Genomic DNA, 21,799 nt, shown 5'->3' on the forward strand with positions numbered 1-21,799 from the left:
GTCAAGACACTCATGGCCCTTAAAAAAACTAAAAGCCATTGCATTAATACAGTTTTATAGTTTGGGAACTGCATAAAAAGCTTAAATGATTCATATAGCAGCAGACCTAAAAAGCCATGCAGACAGTGTTCTGAAACCTATAGACAATATTCATACTAAAGGAAATATCATAATTAATCCATGAATTGGGAACTGCCATGAAGAGCTAGTTCAGTGGAGGCAAACCTTTTTCGGCTTGAGTGCCCAAAATGAGGGGGTGGGGAAGAAACCAGTGGCTGCTGTGCTGCCCGGAAGACCAGAACCGGAAGAGGAAGTGGCAGTTTCAGGGGGAATCGTGGGGACGGACAGGAAGTTAAAGGACCCAGAATAGGAAGAGAAAGGGGGAATCCCAGCTACAGCCACTTCAAAAGGTTTATTTCCACAAGGGAGGTGGGTGGACCACTCACACGCGTGCCAGAAGAAAGGGCTTTGTGTGCCAGATGTGGCACGCGTGCCATAGGTTCGCCATCACAGAGCTAGTTCATCAGGAGAAATGGCCATTCATCTTATTCCTTAGGAAAGAGCAGAACTCTGGTATCACATTGATGAAGTTAACAAATACATTATTTTGTACTCAGTGAGAATTCAGGAACCTCCCAAAGATAATTAAAAAGCACAACTATAACAAAAGACTGCTAACTCAGACAATGGCAAGGACAGCATTGAGAATTTCTAGTTTAGAAGATTCAATGACCATTTAAAAGAAGCCTAATCTAAAATTTTATGTGATGATCTGACAATCATGCAATCAGGAAAACAAGAAAAGCAAAAGAAACTGAAAACTCCAGGCACAGACAATCCAAACTATTAGACTGCCCACAAATGACCATTTTACTTCAAAGGGTGTACATCACCATGTTATCTTACACTGCAAAAGAGGTATCTTCATAATGGTGGTAGGTGGATAAAGTCAAGACATAATCCATACCAGTCCTGAACACACACATTATGTCACAAGATCAGAGATCACCTGAGTCTATCCTTCAGATTAATAAATTGGGAATAACTGCCCTGCCTAATGCAGGCTAATACAGTGGTGCCTCGCATAACGTTTTTAATTGGTTCCAAAAAAAAAAAACCTTATGCGAAAAAAACTTTATGCGAAACACCATTTCCCATAGAGATGCATTGGAAACCGGTTAATCCGTTCCAATAGGCACGGATTGCCGTCCTTAAGCGAAAAAACCCATAGGAAACATTGTTAAACGATACAATGTATCCTCCATTGGAATGTATTGTAGCTGACTCAATAGGTTTCAATGGCTTTGCGAAGTCAATTTTTGCAAAATTAAGTGTGTCATAAAAGGGTCAAAAATGGTTTTAAATGCTTGGATTAGCTTCTGCACCCTCTAAAACGGATGCAAAAGTTAATTTGGCTTTGATCTGACTTTTCGTTAATTAATGGTGAATTTTTTTCCCCCAACTTTTGACAGTTGTCAAAATCTGACAGCTCCATTATTTCCTATGGGGGAAGAAAAATTCACAAAAAATTAATGAAGACTCAGCAACTGTTCTAAATTCTTGGGTTCGTTAGAGGACCCCCTAAGTTGTGTGCAAACCTGATTTGGCTTTGATCTGAACTTTCGTTAATTTTTTGTAAATTGTTTTCTCCCCCATAGGAAAGCATGGAGCTGTCAGATTTTGACAGGTCCATTGGTTCCTATGGGCCAAAAAACAAAAATTCACAAAAAATTAACGAAACGTCAGATCAAAGCCAAATCAGGTTTGCACATGACTTAAGGGGTCCTATAACGAATCCAAGCATTTAGAACCGTTTTGGACCCTTCTAAGACACTTTTTAAATTGAAAACAAAAAACACGTTAAGCGAAGCAGGGGACCTAAAACCAAAAACGTTAAGCGAAGCATGGTCCCAAAAACGCTATGCAAAAATCGCCCATAGGGAAAAACGTTATACAAAGCACAATCTGCCTCTGAAAAAATAAACGTTAAGCGAAAAAAACGTTAAACGAAGCAAACGTTAAGCGAGGCACCACTGTATAATCTCTCCCCATTCCAACACAAGGATTAAACAGGACAGATAGCCATGGGTAACAGCTTCTTCAGGAGAATCCAGACAAACCCCTAGTCCAATTTTTTCAAAGAAGAAGCAAAACTGAAAATATTCCTTACATCTTTTCACTCTTCCATCAAATCATTTGCATCACTAACCTTTTCCATCTTACCTGGCTAAATTAAACTACACAAGCCCAAACATTCTAAATCAAAGACAGTTAAAATATCATCTATATACTATCGTCCGACAAGTGAATGACAAAACTCTGCCCCATTTTTTAATTCCCAAGTAGGCAATAAATACAGAAGAGGAACCCCATGAGTCTTTTTAGCAATGGCAATCACTACTTTAGAAAATGCTCTTCCTGTAGAGTTCCATTTATCACCATAATTTAAAACATTTTAGCAGCAAGTTAAATTTTTGAACAGAAACAAATTTACAATTATATCAGCTGATTTTAGGATATGTTTATTGTTACGACTTTCAACTTTCAGTAACAAATACAGGTCCCATTTTTAAAATGACAGAACAAAGAAGTGATTAAAGCTTTTAATTCAATACAAAACCAGACTTTAAACTCTTAACACATCTAACAATTTCAAAGAACAGACAATGAAACTGCAAGGAAAATCCAAATCATGTACAGACTATAAACACTGCGAAAGAACAATGAGAATAAGCATTCCTTCTCTCTTGAAGTGCTTTGATTGGATTATTGGGCGTTTGCTGTATGCTCTCACCATTCTAAGGCTTTAGGTCTCCTGCCTTAGGAGAGCAGACAGAGAAAAATGCAGTTTTACTCTTTCAGTTAGAGAACTCCTAGCTACATTTTTCTGCAACTTTTTCCCCTGAAGCTTTGAATATAATTCCCAAGATCTGAGTATATGTAGCTCCTTAAAAGAAAAACTATTTTGAGAATACAGTTTTTGCCTGGAGAACTGTTAAAAAATTGGGGGGAAACTAAGAAATCACCCAGCTGGCTAGGTAGTTTGGTAAGTTAGGTATCAGTCACAGGCTGGGCATTCAATTCTCTACAGTGGGGTCTCGATTTACGAACTTAATCCGTATTGGAAGGCAGTTCTCAGGTTGAAAAGTTCTTAAGTCGACTCTGCATTTCCCATAGGAATGCACTGAAAACCATTTAATCCATATCTGCTATTAGAAACTAATGGGAAGCTGCTATTCCGCCTTCTGCCACTAGAGGGGGATAATTTTTTTCTTTTTTTCCTTTTGACCTAAGATGACTTAGCTTTTAAAAAACGGGGAAAAAGAGTTCATAACTCGAATCTAAGTTCGTAAGTCGAGTCCATATATTCCTATGAGAGCGGTTCGTAAGTCGAAATGTTCGTATGTCGAGCCGTTCGTAAGTCGAGACCACACTGTACTGTGCCTCCTGCAAGTAGAGCCAGCCTGTGTGGTCTTAGGAAAGCTGCACAGTCCCAGGGAATGGTAAACCACTTCAGAGTACTCTCCACCTACAAAACCTTGAAGTCAGGATTGACTTGACAGCACAAACACACACACGCCACCTAAGAATAGTTTTATTGAAACTATCTAAGGATCCAGAACAATGGGATGGTATATACACACTTCTTTAATATCTTGGAACACAGACTGCTTAGTTTCTACATTTCGGGGCTTGAATTCCATGCACTAAGCCAGTTTAAAATACTGAACATAGTACAAGACTAGGACACAGGAGCCCTGGGTTAAAACCCCTACTTACTCATGAAAACTCAATGGGAGAGGAGTGCTAAGCCATTCATAAAAACATCAAATACCTAATAGGATCGCTGGAATTCAGATGCAACCTGATCACACATAACAACAAATCCTGTGCATGTTTGCCTCAAGTGAGCCTGCACATAATTGTTTTGAAGTTAATGTGTCATGTTAATTTCAAAAGGGAACTATTCTGTCAATCCTTTCTGTCACATTTACAGACTTTATTATTCTGTCATATGAAGGCTTGAAACATCCACTGTCCACTCGTCTGTGACTAGTGAAAAAACACTGCTTGAGGAACCACGGCTGCTTCCATCCCTCCCTCCTTATCCTCAGCCCCCGCCCTCTGATCCTGCATTCCTCCCCTCCCCCTTCCCATTGCAAAAGGGAAAACAGCCCTCTTCTCGTGAGAAGAGAGTTTGAGCAGCACACAAATATTTAGCTCTGCAGGAGAATGTAGAGTAGTCCATGCTGGAGAATATGGAGATTCCTGGCTCCCAATTTCAACCAAACGACCTGGCTTCTTAAGAGGCTGGGCGCATTTGCTTTCAGTTTTATTTTTGCTGGAAGCATTCAAAAGAAAGGCATTCAAAATACAAGCGTCATGACCCCACGGGCACACAGGTAATAAAGCAACCCAAGTCGGAGGGTATATTTATTTTGGGTTTGTTATGTAGAAAGCGCCTAGTTTAAATTTTAATTTAAGTTTAAACAAAAATTGCAAGGCTATAGTCCGGTCGTGCTGACTTGTGAAATTTTTGACTGACTGGTGAGACGCTCTAAATTTTTTCAAGCTCGTCTCATATGTGATATTGCAAATTTCATTGAATATTTAAGGAGTTTAGGAATGTATTTTCAATTTTTACTTTTTAAGGCAGTGGTACAAAAATTTATCATGCTGCTAACCAAGTTTCAGGCTCTTTATAACTCCATTTTAACTTCAGAATAACTTGAAGGCACTAAATACACGGAATTTCTGCAACTAAGTTAAGCTGCCAAGAGAATTTTAGATTCCAAAGTGCCTTACACAGATATAAACTTGTGCCTGTCATGATTTTGATGCTGTCCCTAGCATTCTGACTTAGATTTCTCTCCCTGCCAGAGCTAACACACTCTTGGAACTAGGAATCAAAAGCAAGCCCCTTTTTCCCTTCCAGGACATACATACGCTTGGGACTAAGGAGAATTCAAAAAATGAAAATCCTTCTCTCTCTTCCAGAGGGAAAAAAAATGTAAAAACATACCTTCTCTTCCCCCCCCCCCCAGGAACCTCATGTTGCCCGGAACCAAGAAGAACTGAACAGGGAGATCCCTATCCTTTCCAACAGTTCTCAGCTACCGGGGACCGAGGAGGACTCAAAAGGGTGCTTCTGTCCTGTGAAATGGTGTTGCAAGCCTCCTCACCAGGGCACAAAACATTCCAAAGCCTTTTTCCTGCAGAGTAACCTCCACTAGACATGCTGCTTTGGGCAAAGGAAAACAAAACCATCCCTCAGGGCTTATCTGAAAACAACTATCCCTGGGACCCTTTTGTGAAAGGGCTTGCCCCTCAACAAAAGCTTCCACCCCCACTAATGTGCATCTGAAAAATGCTTACCCCTGGGGCACACATAGGGAATCACTGTCCCCAATGAGGAAAAAGAAAAGCATAGATTTAAAGCTGAACAAACAGGTCCCTCAAAAAAAAAAAGAAAGAAAAGAAAAAAAGAAAAGAAAAGAAAAAAAAAGCCAAAATGTCAAAATTCTTCCTAGTTCTGTTTCACACACCGCTATGCCACCATGTCATGATTTTGTTGGTAAATTCCAAGCAAATTAAAGCTGGGAAGAGGGAACACTCAGTGACCCCTTTCTTAATTAAGTCAGTTTTGAAGATAATTTCTTCCTGAACTTTGTCGATAGGATTCTGTCACCATCCCTCTACTGTTTACGGTTACTGGGTATGCTGTACATGTTGCATGTACAAACACCTTGGCAGATTGGGCTGAGAGCAGTGAGACACTTTGGACTTAGATTTGAAAAAGAGCTTTGCATTCCACACCACAATGGACAGTTTAAAGAAGAATTTATCTTTATTGGAAATAAATCAAAAAAGGCTTAGTCTAAAACAGAAAATACATTCTCTAAGAAACTAAGCAGGACAATTACAGTGGGGTCTCGACTTACAAACTTAATCCGTATTGGAAGGCAGTTCGTAGGTCGAAAAGTTCGTAGGCCGAATCTGCATTTCCCATAGGAATGCATTGAAAACAATTTAATCCGTATCTGCTCTTTTCCCCTCCAGAAGCCTCTAAGGGGAGGGAGGGGGCACTTTTTTCCTGTTCGTAACTCGAGGGAAGTTCGTATGTTGAGCTGATATTTCCCTATCGGGCGGGTTCGTAAGTCGAAAAGTTCGTACGTAGAACCGTTTGTAAGTCAAGACCCCACTGTATACAAACTCCACTTCAATGCTCCAGACCAGTGGTTCTTAACGTGGGCAATAATGCCCCCCAGGGGGCGATTTCATTTTTCAGGGGGCGGTAGAACAAAAAGGGGTGGTGTGGGGGCAAAAGAACAGAAGGGGGCAGTAGGGGGGCACTGGAGAAGGTGACTGCAGCCGCAGTGCTGGCAGTAGATCTGGTGCTGCTGCTGCCGTCAGATGATCCAGCTCTTTCTACCTGCCACATCTCGCCTTTCTCCTTTATGGGAGCACTGAGTGTGGATCGGGTGGAAGGAAAAGGTCTCTTGGGTCCTCATCCTCACCCCATGAAGCGCTGCCTCGCACCCGGGTGGGGAGGGAGACAAGGTAGGTAGGTAGGTGGGTAGGTAAGATATCAGCTCAGGGAGGGGGCGATGATAACTTCCTCAATGGCTCAAGGGGGCGTTTCTTTCAAAAAGGTTAAGAACCACTGCTCCAGACAATTAAATTGAGCTGCCTCTACAGGCAGAGCTGGGATCTGCATATCAAGAAATTCCAGGCAGTGGGTGCTGCCTTCTTCCTTGCAACAAACATGATCTACTGCAAATGTCTTCGTCATCTTCCAGAAAGCTACTCCAAAAGGTGTAAAATCTGGTAACATCTCTGTAACCCTGTCCGCAGGAATCTTTACAGTACCATTTTTCTTTCTTAATCTTTCAGCTAACTATTCACAGAGCTAGAACTCACAAAATATTACTGGCATACTGCTTGATGTTAATTATCAAAAAGAGCTAAAATGAGTAATGATCAAATTTGCTTGTTCTCCAGAAGAATCTGCTTTCAGCAGAGATGGCATAAAAATACTAAATTTAAAGTATCTTAACAAATGCAAATTGTTGAATCTCTCTTGGATGCACACATTAAAATGGTGAGGGGCTTGTTTGTGTGAGGGAAGCTGAAAGCAATGCTATCCACAGGATAGAGTCTAGACTCCTAACAAGGTCACTCAAGGTGGAACAGTTAAAGCTGAGACACCGGTCTAAGGCACAGCCATCCCCTTCATAATTAACAGCCCCATTGGGAGAAGAGAATGGATCATTTCACTGATGACATAGGCAGAGAAACTCCTGGAGGGCAGCTACTGGGCAGCAATAGAAATGGAAGCTGACATTGGTGGAGGACCTTTCACAGACACTGGCTGTGACACACAAGCTAACTTTTCTAAGTTCTGCTCAGAAGAAGGCAATGGTAAACCACTAATGAATATTTCTTACTAGCAGATTTCAAACTAGCAGAACTGTGGACTGAAACTAGAGATATTATTAGGGAAAAATGCAAAAAGAAAATTCCTATTTAAAAAAGAAAACAAACTAGATAGATGAAGGAAGAAACATCTGAAATTACTAGACAGGAAAAAAGCAAAAGGTGACAAAAATAGGGTCAGAATCCACAATGTACCATTTCAGAATGCATCATGCGGAGACAAAGAGAAGTACTAAAATGATAAACACAAAGAAACAGAATAAAACAACAAAAAAGGAGAAAACGGAAACTATTCCACAAGATCCAGGAAATCAAAGGGAAATTTAAACCTAGATTAAGAATGCTAAAAGCAGATTCTGTAAAATTTTCTGATGCTATATTTTTCTGTGGAAAATTTTCTATACCATACATTTTATCCATTGTTGACTGCACAGTTGTACTGCAATTAATCATGTCAAATGGGCTAAAAGCAAGATACAAACATGAATTCTTATTTTTCCAAGGAAACAAGCACTGACAAACCCTAGCGCACAGCTCTGCCCATAAAGGAACTGGAAAATAACATGTGACAGCCTCTTCTTGTACACAGTGCAGTTTCTCAATAGGGCTAGAATAGCTTACGCATCTTACATATGTTTTCAACAGGTTAACAAATGAATGCACTGCTAAGCTAGTTTCTACTTCACAAAAGCTCTTGGTTTTCAATCAGTAACAAGCACAAGTAGTCAAGACAAAATGTGGTAAATGCCTAAGTTAACCCAAATGTATTCTGCTCTGTGCCAAGGACAGCTCTCCAGCTGAAACCTAGGTTTACATCTTTAGCTGAAGCTAATCTTGCTCCAAAATGGCCTAGATTACTTAACCCTACAGGATGATAACCAGTCCACCTGGAAGTAATCTCTTTGCATGAAATGCTAATAGTATGGATTTTCTATGAGTTATCTTATCCCTTTCGAATATAAAATACCCAGCATGGTTCTCAAGAAATGTATCCTAGACGCTGAGTGCCAATTGGACTTTGAAACAGCCTTAAATAACACTCTACTTGATTTTGCATACTGTAAAGAGAACCACTCTTACGCAAACACTATTCTACATCACCACAACGGTCTTTTCTCTGGCCCACTTGAATGCTCTCCCATCTATACTTTTGGAGATAAGGTTAAAACAAACAACAAAACCCCCAAAATCTGCTTTCACTACTTTTATGACTTTCGAAAGGTAGAATGGATAACCCACATTCTTAAGTACTGACTCTTTTATCACTATGTACAGGAAAATAAATCCCCTTCACAGATTGCTGCCTTGTCGTGGTGAAGGGGCTTGAGTACTTCAGAGAAGCTATGGGCTATGCTGTGCAGGGACACCCAAGACGGAAACGTCATAGTGGAGAGTTCTGACTAAACACAATCTACCTGGAGCAGGAACTGGCAAGCCACTCCAGTACTGTATCTTTGCCAAGAAAACTCCATGGAAAGAAACAAAAGGCTAAAAGATATGACGCTGGAAGATAAGCCCCTCGGGTCAGAAGGTGTCCAACACGCTACTGAACTAGAGTGGAGGACAAGGACATGTAGCTCCAGAGTTAATAAAGTGGTTCGGCCAAAGCTGAAAGGACGCTCAGCTGTGGACACGCCTGGAAGTGAAAGGAAAGTTTGATGCTGCAAAGAAGAATACTGCACAGGAACCTGGAATGTAAGATCTATGAACCTTGGTAAACTGGATGTGATCCAACAGGAAATGGCAAGAATAAACATTGACATCCTGGGCATCAGTGAACTAAAATGGATGGGAATGGGCAAATTCAGTCCAGACAATTATAATACCTACTATTGTGGGCAAGAATCCTGTAAAAGAAATGGAGTAGCCCTCATAGTCAACAAAAGAGCGGGAAAAGCTGTACTGAGATACAATCTCAAAAATGATAGAATGATTTCAATACGAATCCAATGCAGACCGTTCAACATCGCAGTCATCCACGTTTATGCACCAACCAAAGATGCTGAAGAGACTGAAATTGACCAATTCTATGAAGACTTACACCTTCTAGAACTGACACCAAAGAAAGATGCTAAAGCAGTGGTTCCTAACCTTTGTTACTTGGATGCTTTTGAACTGCAACTCCCAGAAACCCCAGTCAAGACAGCTGGTGGTTAAGGCTTCTGGGAGTTGCAGTCCAAAACTCCTGAGTAACCCAAGGTTAAGAACCAGTGTGCTAAAGTAGGGAGTCAATAGATAAAAGGAAAAACAGGAAAAGTTTGGCCTTAGAGTTCAAAATGACGCAGGGCAAAGGCTAATAGAGTTTTGTCAAGAGAACAAGCTGGTCATCAGAAAAACTCTTTTCCAAAAACATAACAGGCGACTCTACACATGGACAGAGAAGCTGTATACAGTCAGCAAAAACAACACCTGGATCTGATTGTGGCTTTGATCATCAGCTTCTTATAACAAAACTCAACTGAAGAAAGGAGGCAAACCACTGGGCTAGTCAGGTATAATCTAAACCAAATCCGTTATGAATACATAGTGGAAGTGAAGAACAGATTTAAGGAACTACATTTGGTGGACAGAGTGCCTGAAAAACTACGGATGGAGGTTTGCAACATTGTACAGGAAGCAGCAACAAAAACAATCCCAAAGAAAAGGAAGTGAAAGAAAGCAAAGCGGCTGTCCAACAAGGCCTTACAAATAGCAGAGAAGAGAAGGGAAACAAAATGCAAGGGAGATAGGGAAGGTTACAGAAAACGGAATGCAGACCTCCAAAGAATAGCAAGGAATGACAAGAGGGCCTTCTTCAATGAACAGTACAAAGAAATAGTGGAAAAGAATAGAAAGGGAAAAAACAGAGATCTCGTCAAGAAATTGGAGACATTAAACTAAGGAACCTTTTTCTGCAAAGATGGACATGATAAAAGGAAAATGGTAGGGACCTCACAGAAGCAGAAGATATCAAGAAGAGGTAGCAAGAATACACAGAGGAATTATACCAGAAAGATCTGGATGTCTTGGACAACCCAGATAGTGTGGTTGCTGACCTTGAGCCAGACATCCTGGAAAGTGACGTCAAGTGGGCCTTAGAAGCCATGGCTAACAACAAGGCCAGTGGAGGTGATGGCATTCCAGTGGAACTATTTAAAATCTTAAAATATGATGCCATTAAGGTGCTACACTCAATATGCCAACACATTTGGAAAACTCAGCAGTGGCTAGAGGATTGGAAAAGCTCAGTCTACATCCCAATCCCAAAGCATACAATTGCACTCATTTCACATACTAGCAACGTTATGCTCAAAATCCTCCAAGGTAGGCTTCAGCAGTATGTGGACCGAGAACTCCCAGAAGTACAAGCTAGATTTCAAAGGGGCAGAGGAACTAGAGACCAAAGTGCTAACGTACGCTGGATTATGGAGAAAGCCAAAGAGTTCCAGAAAAATATCTACTTCTGCTGCATTGACTATGCAAAAGCCTTTGACTGTGTGGACCACAGCAAACTATGGCGAGTTCTTAAAGAAATGGGAGTGCCTGACCATCTTATCTACCTATATAAGGAGGAGAAATCCTGAGAAATCTGTATGTGGGACAGGAAGCAACAGTGAAAACTGGATATGGAACAACTGACTGGATCAAAATTGGGAAAAGAGTACGACAAGGGTGTATATTGTCCCCCTGCTTATTTAACCTATGCAGAAGACATCATGTGAAAGGCTGGATTAGAGGAATCCCAAACTGGAATTAAGATTGCCAGAAGAAATATCAACAACCTCAGATATGGAGATGATACCACTCTGATGGCAGAAAGTGAGGAGAAACATCTTAATGAGTGTGAAAGAGGAGAGAGCCAAAAATGGTCTCAAGCTTGACATAAAAAAAACCAAGATCATGGCCACTGGTCCCATCACCTCCTGGCAAATAGAATGGGAAGATATGGAGACAGTGACAGATTTTACTTTCTTGGGCTCCATGACCACTGCAGACGGTGACAGCAGCCATGAAATTAAGACACCTTATTCTTGGGAGGAAAGCAATGATAAAGGTAGACAACATCTCAAGAAGCAGACATCACCTTGCCGACAAAGGTCCGCCTAGTCAAAGCTATGGTTTTTCCAGTAGTGATGTATGGATGTGAGAGCTGGACCATAAAGAAGGCTGACCACTGAAGAATTCACGGTTTTGAACTGTGGTGTCGGAGGAGGCTCTTGAGAGTCCCCTGGACTGTAAGGAGATCAAACCTATCCGCTCACTGGAAGGACAGATTCTGAAGCTGAGGCTCCAATACTTTGGCCATCTCATGAGAAAAGAAGACTCCCTGGAAAAGACCCTGATGTCGGGAAAGTGTGAAGGCAATATGAGAAGGGGATGACAGAGGACCAGATGGTTGAATAGTGTCATCGAAGCTACCAACATGAATTTAACCCAACTCTGGGAGGCAGTGAAAGACAGGAGGGCCTGAAGTGCTCTCGTCCATGGGGTCACAAAGAGTCAGACATGACTTAATGACTAAACAACTACAACAGAAAAAAATTATTGAATCTTTTCTGTTGATAATCCCTGGACAATCAGATGCATCCCATGTTCTCTATCTTCTCTCAGATACGCAGGCACTTTATTGTACATGGCAAAATTTTGCAGTGTATCAAGCAAAATCTTCCAAAGAACTCTTTTATTATTTATACTCTAGTTCTCATGGCTGGCATTTTAGTACAGTACAACTATTCATGAATGCTGTCAAAGAATGTTATTCTGGTGTGTGTGTGTTCTGTTTTATCTTTTGCTATCTCATACTAGTTTGGATATTATCTTTTAAATTATTATTTATGTGCCAACTACTGATTGCTGACTGCAATAAGAAGACTGCTTGCTTGGTTATACTGCATTACAAATCAGTCTAGATGCACATTACAAGGTCATCAGTATGTGTAAATGAGACATTACGTTTAGTGCTCAGAAGACAAAGACATTACCAATTTCACTAAGCTGCATCGGGCTCCTATAGCACAGAATCAGAACCACAGCTAATAAACACATACATGTGCACACATACACTGATATACTATGAAGTATAAAAATAATATTATTTCCCTTAGTTTCTGAATGTTCTGTGCTAATTTTGCCTAAATGTATTTATATTTTTTGTAACAGCTCAGCGAGTGAGGACCAAGTAAAACTAGGGGAAAAAAATCCAATACAGAATGCGATCTCTTACCTTCTACCCGTGATTCCAAGTGCTTATCCAATTCTGCATCTCTTTTCACTGCCTCATCTGAGACCTTAGGAGCATTTGAAAAGCAAACTAGAACAATACTCATGTTATCACGACTTCCCTATATTTTGGGAGGAAAAAAAGTACATATTTGAGATTTAGTATCTCTTTTCCACAATCTCAGACGACATGGTTACTCAATGTCAAATATTCAAAACCTACATAGTAGTGGTCAGATGATCTTTACAATTAGACATCACATAAGTATCTAACTGGTCCTAAACAGGCATTGCCCCCATGATTTACTGAAAGGAAAAACTTAATGCACTAAACATATACTTCAATTAACTGTCACGAATTTTTAAAAGTGCTCTTCAACCCATTGTTGTTTTTTAAAAAGTATTTTGAAAGTTTAAATTTCAAGAAAAAACAAAGTATAACTTGTAACTTTATAGCTACATAATATTTCTGCATTCAGTTTGGAAAAATCTTTTAGAATGTGAAACTTCACATTACTGAAGTTGGTTTTAATCCACTAGCCTATTCAAAATTTAAGTTTTCAGCAACAATCTTCCATACCACAGATCTAAACATACTGGTTCAAATCTGACTGCTGGCGTAATTCAAATGGTGCAACCTCTAACAGTGAGTTACAAAGTCAGTGTGGACACTATTGCATGCTGGGTTGTATGGCTCAGTATGCAACAGATATCTACAGTGACGTCATAACTTGAAGTATAGCATTTTGTTGCCAAACACTGTAACATTTATGCTTTACCAGCAATAATATTTTCATCACTACCTTGGAAATGGATGAAAGCTTGAAAATAAACTCATGACAGTTTTTATATGCTTATGTAATATACTAATTCGACTGTAGGTCTTCATCTTTAAAGCAAGACATGGACACTAACAACAGTAATCTTGAACTGAGAAATCTATTTCTGAGAAGTTAAAATTCTGGGAAAACCCAGAATCACCAATATTAGATTTGCAAATACAGTGGTGCTTAGCGAGTGCCTTGTTTAACGATGTATTCGCTTAGCGATGAGGTTTTTAGGATCTTGCGCTCCGTTTAGCGATGTTTCCAATGGGGAAATTTCGCATAGCGATGATCAGGACCTCGCTTCGGTTAGCGATGACAGTTTAGGTCCCTGTTTCGCTTAGCGATGTCCGTTTTTGGTGCTGTCAAACCTTTGGTGCTGTCAGACTGTCAAACCTACAGTTCAGTGCATTCCAATGGGGGGGGGAATTCACCAAAAATTAACGAAGACTCAGAACAAAGCCAAATTAAGTTTGCAAAGGTTTTACAAGGTGCACTAATGATCCCAAGCATTTTAAATAGTTTTTCAACATTTTAAGACACTTTAAAAATAGTGAAAACGGACCTGTTAAAACCATTGAAATGCATTGAAACCTATTCAACCGCGTTTCGCTTAGCAATGTTTCCTATGGCAATTTTCGCTTAAGGACGGTAATCCGTTCCTATTGGAATGTATTATCCGGTTTTCAATGCATTCCTATGGGAAATGGTGTTTCGCTTAGCAATGTTTCCCCATAGCGATGTTTTTTTTAACCAATTAACATCGCTAAGCGAGGCATCACTGTAGTTAACTACTAGCTGTAAACAAAAGCTGAAATCCTGTTGCTTGTTATAGTAAGTCATATTTAGAGTAGGCCCACTGAATCAGTGGAGATTTAAATACAACATATGGAGGCACTACCTCTCAAATCCCCACCGATTCATAGGCCCAGTCTAGTGCAACTTACTACATTAAACAAAAGGATTTCGGTACAGGCAAGTTTGTCCTTTTCAGACAAACTTAAGATTTTGAGTTTTTTAAAAGTTTTTTCAAATTAGTGAACAAAGTCAGCTTCCAAGAGAATAACGATTAGATCTAGAAATCTAAAATTCTTTAAAAAATTTTATAGAATGTACAGTCTTAAATTCAACAGCAGCATGAGTTCCTAACAAGTTTGCAACTGAATAAATTTGGACAGATTAATTGTTTATTAAGTTCTTTTAGAGAAGCAACAAATGGAGAAAAGCTAATTCCTCTATTAAGAACTATTCCATAAGAATGGAGTTTTTGCCAGTATTAAAGAATATGCAGTCATCTTTTGGATGGAATAAATCACATACCTTGTGTAAACAAGTATCCACAACCCAATTGCACACTTTTTCCAGATCATCCGATACTTCAAGTCTAGACTTAACAAATTCACAAAGCTCCTCATTGCTCATAACATCCCAAATTCCATCACAAGCCAGGACAATAAACTCATCCTCTTCTGCTCTTACAATTTCATAAACCTCAGGTTCTGGAGAAACAAGTTGTTCTGTTGGGCCTTTGCCATCAACACATTTGTAGTCATAGTCCCCTAGAGCCCGGGAAACTGCTAACGAGCCATTAACACGCCGAATCATGACACTCCCTCCTGCATTCTGGATTCTCTCCTTCTCCCTGGGATTACAAGGCTTGTGATCTTGTGTTGAAAAGCAGACTTGTCCATTCCTATAGAGAACAGCACGTGAGTCTCCACAGTTAATAAAGTAAATATGTTCAGGTGAGATCATAACTCCCACTGCTGTTGAGCCACTCCTGTCCATGCCATTTCTGAGGTCTGAAAAATTGCGCATGTACTCATCAATTTTCAAAAAGCCAGTTCTGATTCCACTCTTTACATTTTCCACTGAAGGTTCCAGAGCAGAGCCGGGCTGTTCTGTTCCCCTGAAGTCTTCATTGCTAGTGATGTGTTCTAGTAAGTGGTTTGAGCAGTAATTTGCCACACGAGATCCTGCATGACCGTCATAAACAGCAAAAAAGGACCAGTCCTCCAAACCATGGGGAATTCCTACAACAGCTGTGTGAGCATCTTCCATTTCCACTCTCCATCCTTGCATACTACTGAGGCCATAACGCAACCCATTTCCTGCCCCATGAGCATTATGCTTCTCAGTTTTTGGTTTATCCAAAAATGCACCCATGTTTGCTTGATTTACACAGAAATCTGCAAAACAAAAATTGAAGGTCAGTATAAACTATGCAAAGAACAACCTAAGCAGTTAATCAATACTATGCTTCAAGGCAGCCAAAACAATGAGTTCCCTTGGCTTGGTATCATAATATAACCAAGAGATTTGTTATGTGAAGTGTCATCACCCTCTCTGTGAGAATATGAAAATAATATTATGTAACTATTCAGAAACCTAGTCTCATTGTAGGAGAGATATTTTCCCAGTAAATTCATATACCATTGAAAGCTAACAGGTTTATACCTCTTTTTCCTCATGGCAATTTTCATATGAAAGGTGAAGATGTTTTGTCTTACTTTCAGACAAGGTGTATAGTCTTATAGTCATAGATTACTCTATTTGATTCTTTTGAATGCTTAAATTGTCTCATTCAAACTGAACTATGATTCAAACACAAATCTGAGTGTACAGTAATAATGGATTAAAAATTATACTTCTGGCAGTCTAAAACAGTTATTCCATGTCCAGTTTTAACAAGTTTCTATGGGGGGGGGGCAAGTTAACACAGCGATGACAACACCTGTTTTCCCAAAAGATCAATGCATTATGTAAACACCAAGTTTTGTTTTAAAAAAATTAAACCATAACTCATCTTTACAGCTACCAGAACAGTATTCAAATGTGGTAACAGCTACCAGCACACTATGCAAACAATTAAGGCAATGAAACTTGAAAAAAATATTCAAAACAAAGTAAAGCCTCAAAAACAGTAAAACATGTCAACTCAGCCGATTTTAAAATGCCCTGGGAAACAAATTGGTTGGAAGTTGGCACCAAAATAATTGCAATGTTGGTACCACTAAAAGCTTCAGGAGGAAGGCATTCCACAGGCAAAGAGACACACCTAAGAGGGCTTATGTCCTTGCCTGGAGAAGAGATTTCCCCTGTCAGTAATGGACACTGGGTTCTGGGGAACTACACTCCATCAAACACATGTGTCCAACATTCCCTCTAAGCCATGCAGGCACATGCCACTCCATCAGGTGTGTGCAGCTGAACGAGTGTTAACACCCATTTGTTTCCAGTTACTGCAGAACCACACACGCAATGGGCGGAGCTCTCACACAGTGCTCTAGAAAATAAGAGCAAATGTTGCCTGTATCCAAAATCATTTATGGCATTAAAAACAACAACTCAAACTGGACTTGGAAGCATTGGAGACGGCCAATGTAGCTCCTTCAAATCTGTGTAATATGATTTTACATGGTGATACAGTGGTGCCTCGCTTAACGAGCGCACCGTTTAACGAAGAATCCGTATAGCGATCCCTTTTTGGGGATCGCTATACGGATCTGCCCCAATCGCCGCACTCGCTTTGCGACGATTGGGGCGTCCGGTGGCCATTTTGGAGCCGCCGATTGGAGCCGCCGAACAGCTGATCGGCGGCTCCAAAATGGCCGCCGGACGCGAAAACATCGCTGGAGGGGTAAGTTTGGACGCTTATTGGAACGCATTAAACTAAGTTTAATGCGTTCCAATAGGCTTTCCTTGCCCGTACAGCGATGTTTTCGCATAGTGAAGGTTAATCCAGAACGGATTAACCTCGCTATGCGGGGCACCACTGTACTGATTACAGTTACAGCTGCCACATTCTGCACTGGTTTAAAATTCCTGGTCACCTTTAAGAACAGCGATAAGTATAATTCATCACTACAATACAATGCAAGTGGTACCTGTGCAAAAACATCCTCAGGTATATAATGGATGTTACAGAACTATTCCAGATCAACCCAAGGATAAAATAGATTCCATTACAAACCAGAGGTTCACCAGAGTAGTTACAAAAAGGGTCCTCAAATAATGCAAAATTCCATAATTCCACTTCAGTTAAGAGGCAGGTTTGTGATCAGTAATGGAAAAAGAGTCAATCATTTAGATATAATGCAAAAAGCTTGCTAAATAAGTGAGTTATATTAATGTGCATGTGATAAGACTGCTGATGTAAAAAATCCATACGATTTAATTTGACCTCTTACATAATCGCTCTGTGAGGTTGGGCATTACTTTCAATTGGAAAATTCAAATTAGAAACAATACGTTTATTCACATATAAATACAAACTGTATTTTGGAATTATGAAAATGAGGCTCATGTGTTGCCAACTAGCTCTGAGGCGTACTGCACAGAACAAAGCAAGAAATGCCTTCGTGTTGTTATTTTTATTGTGAAGCAATTTGAGATTGGGAAAGAACTGGGAGCTATTCCTGGCTAACATAATATCCCCCCAAGCAGGGCTGGGCAATATTCTAATGCATATATATAGGCCAACTAACTGTGTTGTTGACTTATTAATGACTGTAGTGACAACAGAAACGATAAAAATAGCACCACAATTATCATGATTTAAGTACTTGAAGATTAAGGTTTATAGACACAGTTACAATGTTTAGGAAATGCAACTTTTCTCCTGTGTATCTCTTTTAAACTACAGTTGATTAAATCACTTGATTAAAACACTTGAAGAAAGAGCAATTATGTAGTGCTTTAACAAATAGGCAGTATTTACCTGTCAACTGCACGTCTGCAAATTTTTGAACAGATCTAAAACCTTAGGGTTTACATTCCTTCAGCCCACAGGTTCAGAATAGATTAGGTCTGAATGTCTTCAGAAAATGCAGGACGCAACATTTGTTCTGATTTTGAATATCCTAAGAGAAGAAATAGTAGTAATTAGATAATACATAGGAATTTGCAGATTAGAAATATAGCATTAAATATGGTAACTTTTTTTCACTCTATGCTTACAAATTAATACAATTTCTTGTACTACAAATTTATTGAAATTATAACTATATTAACATAATATATTTCTTATGTATATTCCCAAACACACCCACCCACCTAAACACATATGAATGTTTATGCTTTTAAATTATTGTTAACAAAACATTGAGATAACTAGAACTCTATGTTCAACAAATTAACCAACATTATAAAGCAATTTTGCTGTCTAATTTTTATTTACTTGTTTATATATTTATATTTTCATTCATTCATTCAAACAATCAATTTATATACTGCCCCATTAATTAAAAGCACTACTCTGAGCAATTTACACAAAGTTAAAAGTCACAACATCACAACAAAAATATGATAAAAACTACGGTTCAACAGACAATAATTAAACCACAGATATAAATAATCCTGTAAAATAATCCAAAATTGATTGATAAAAATTTTAAAGAAATAGTTATTAAAGGCAGCTTTAAATACAGTGGTGCCTCGCTTAGCGATTGCTTCGTTTAACAATGTATTCGCTTTGCGATGGGTTTCTTTGAGGAATTTCCCCCATCGTTTAACGATGTTCTCTATGGGGGAATGTCACTTAACGATGTCCGGTTTTGCTCATTTAAAAGTGTCTTAAAATGTTTGAAACCAGTTTTAAATGCTTGGAATAGTTAGTCTACCTTGTGAAACCTATGCACACTTAGTTTGGCTTTGTTCTGAGTCTTCGTTAATTTTTGGTGATTTTTTGTTTTTTCTCTCATTGAAAACCATTGGACGGACAGTGAGCATGAACATGAGCTAGTGAGTCTTACCTTTCCTCTATCTCCTGGAAGTCACTGGGAAATGTTATTCATTTCAACTCCCAGAAATCCTGGCCAGCAGAGGTGGTGGTGAAGGTTTCTGGGAGTTGTAGTCCAAGAACATCTGGAGGCCCAAGGTTGGGACCACTGATTTAAGACTTGTCTCCTTGGGCACCCAAGAGGATGACAGGGGAGGAAAAGTACTTCATGAATTGGGCACAAGAAAAAAATGAGATACCTAAGGTGGCAACAATGCTATGGCCCTAAGGATATACAGTAGGGTCCCTGTATCTATGGGATCAGTATCCATGGTTTTACTTTTCTGTGATTTGCCACAGTCCTAAATACAACATACAAGGGAACCCCCATGTGACCTATGCCCTTGTATGCTGTATATAGGGTTTCCTTATATCTGTGGTTTCAGGCATCCACAGATCATGGAATCTATCCCTAGTGGATATAGGAATCCTACCATAAAGGAAAGCAAGATAGGAAAGAACATGTTCAGAAGGCAACTAGGATGGATGACAGGAAACCAAGGCTTATGAGAAAAGGCTATTCAAATACTTAAAAGGTTGTCATACAGAGCAAAGGCAAGATCTATTCTGAATCATTACAGAGTGGAGGACATATAATAAATAGGCTCAAATTACAGGAAGCCAGATTTATGCTGATTATCAGGAACAACTTTGGAACCAATTATCTTGGGAGGTGGTGAGCACTCCAACACTGGAGGAATTCAAGAGGAAGTTAGACAGCCATCTCTCAAGTATACAGTACTTTAACTTGGATTACTGCATTGAGCAGGGGGTTCAACCCAGTGGCCTTACAGACCCTTTCCAACTCCATTACACTATGATTATGTGGGAGGGATACTGGTCAGAGAATTAAAATAAGCCACAACAGTAGGGTTTATTGTAACTATATAGAGTGATGCAATAACGAAGACTGCTAATAAATTTCCTAAAATAACTTTTCCAGATCAATATAAACTCACTTTCTTTTCAACTCCACTTTTTCAATTAGATACTATAAAAGTCCCTCAACTTCCAAAACAAAAAACAAGGGTAAGCAAATCCTCTTTACTCATACTGAAGTTAAGTGACTTACTCAACTGGCCAGACTTTCATATTTCTCCATTTTTGAACTGTAAGCTAATCAGGATAAGGAATGTGTTTTTGCATATATTATTCCATAAAGTACTGCTTCTACTGCCCACTGTGAAGAAACAGCAATAAGTAGCAAGTCTTAAGAGTTCAAAGTATGTAGTAAAGCAAATATTTATTTTAAAAAGGAGATGTTTTGTTAAGAAGATGAAAACAAAGGTTCAAAGTAGTCAATCACAAGTGTAAAACAAAGAATATGGAAACTATGCACTTTCTCTTGTCAAATGTAGCAATTTTGACCACTGATCAAGTTCAGTGAGATGATTTTTTTCTACTCTTGTCTCACCAGAACATTCATTTTCACAGAACAGTATTTCTGCAGCTGTGTTATGAACAGAGCTGGACTGACAATTGTACAAAATGACAATTATACACATAACAAGCTAGGCCATGCTACACTAGGGCCATCTCAAACATTTTGAATTAAATGTATATTTTTCATAAGACTGTGTTGTACTTGCACTTAAATGTATTTTAAATTAATTTATATTTCAGAATAAGAAACACAATTGAAGCACTGAGAAATTAACTTAGCCGATGTGAAAGATGATATAAATTACTGCTAAAATCAGAGAAAAGTATTCTCAGGCTACAAGATACTTAGAAGAATTAATTTACAAAATTAAAGATTCTATATTTAGCAAAAGAATATCAAAGGGTTGTCTGTGTTCAGAAAAGCAGGTTATTCATAAGCTACTGTACTACTGTAGTTCCTTTAACATCTTAAAGTTGAACTAGCATTGATGCTGCCGCATTTGGATGTACTGAAAAGACTGGAGACTTTAAAAAATCCTGAACACTGAAGATGATGGATTACATTCTTCATTACAGTCCAATTACAGTTCCATTTTACTATTTTAAAAACTCAACTGTTGCAACTAACAAAAAATTAATATGCTTATTCTTCCATTCACATTGCCTCTTTCCTTACATGTACACTTTACAACTGTGATAAACATGTACTTCTCAAGATAAGAATGCTACTCAAGGCTTTTTCACTATTCGTTGCAGTTCAGGAAGTGTGAAAATTAAGTAAGAGGCAGTGTGACAGATTTTACCTTCCTGGGCTCCATGATCACTGCAGATGGTGACAGCAGCCACGAAACTGAAAGACACCTGCTTCTTCGGAGGAAAGCAATGACAAACCTCGACAGCCTCTTAAAAAGCAGAGACATCACCTTGCCAACAAAAGTCAAAGCTATGGTTTTTCCTGTAGTGATGTATGGAAGTGAGAGCTGGACCATAAAGAAAGCTGACCGCCGAAGAATTGATGCTTTTGAATTGTGGTGCTGGAGGAGGCGCTTGAGAATCCCCTGGACTGCAAGGAGAACAGACCAATTCATTCTAAAGGAAATCAACCCTGAGTGCTCACTGGAAGGACAGATCCTGAAGATGAGGCTCCAATACTTTGGCCATCTCATGAGAAGAGAAG

General features: G+C 39.3%; 1 protein-coding gene across 5 annotated transcripts in view; it reads right to left on the bottom strand.

Annotated features, from left to right (window-relative positions):
• Positions 1-21,799, bottom strand: part of PPM1B (protein phosphatase, Mg2+/Mn2+ dependent 1B) — a 66,878-nt gene that overhangs the window by 21,866 nt on the left and 23,213 nt on the right. For all 5 annotated transcript variants that reach the window (XM_020800536.3, XM_078382907.1, XM_020800535.3 and 2 more), the window contains exons 2-4: positions 18,181-18,322; positions 14,781-15,649; positions 12,641-12,758 (exon numbers count right to left, since the gene is read on the bottom strand). In XM_020800536.3, coding sequence (XP_020656195.1) covers positions 12,641-12,758; positions 14,781-15,626 — 964 coding nt within the window. In that variant the 5' untranslated portion in view covers positions 15,627-15,649; positions 18,181-18,322. The remainder of the gene's footprint in view (positions 1-12,640; positions 12,759-14,780; positions 15,650-18,180; positions 18,323-21,799) is intronic.

This window comes from Pogona vitticeps, chromosome 1, assembly GCF_051106095.1.
Source record: "Pogona vitticeps strain Pit_001003342236 chromosome 1, PviZW2.1, whole genome shotgun sequence".
Taxonomy (NCBI): domain Eukaryota; kingdom Metazoa; phylum Chordata; class Lepidosauria; order Squamata; family Agamidae; genus Pogona; species Pogona vitticeps.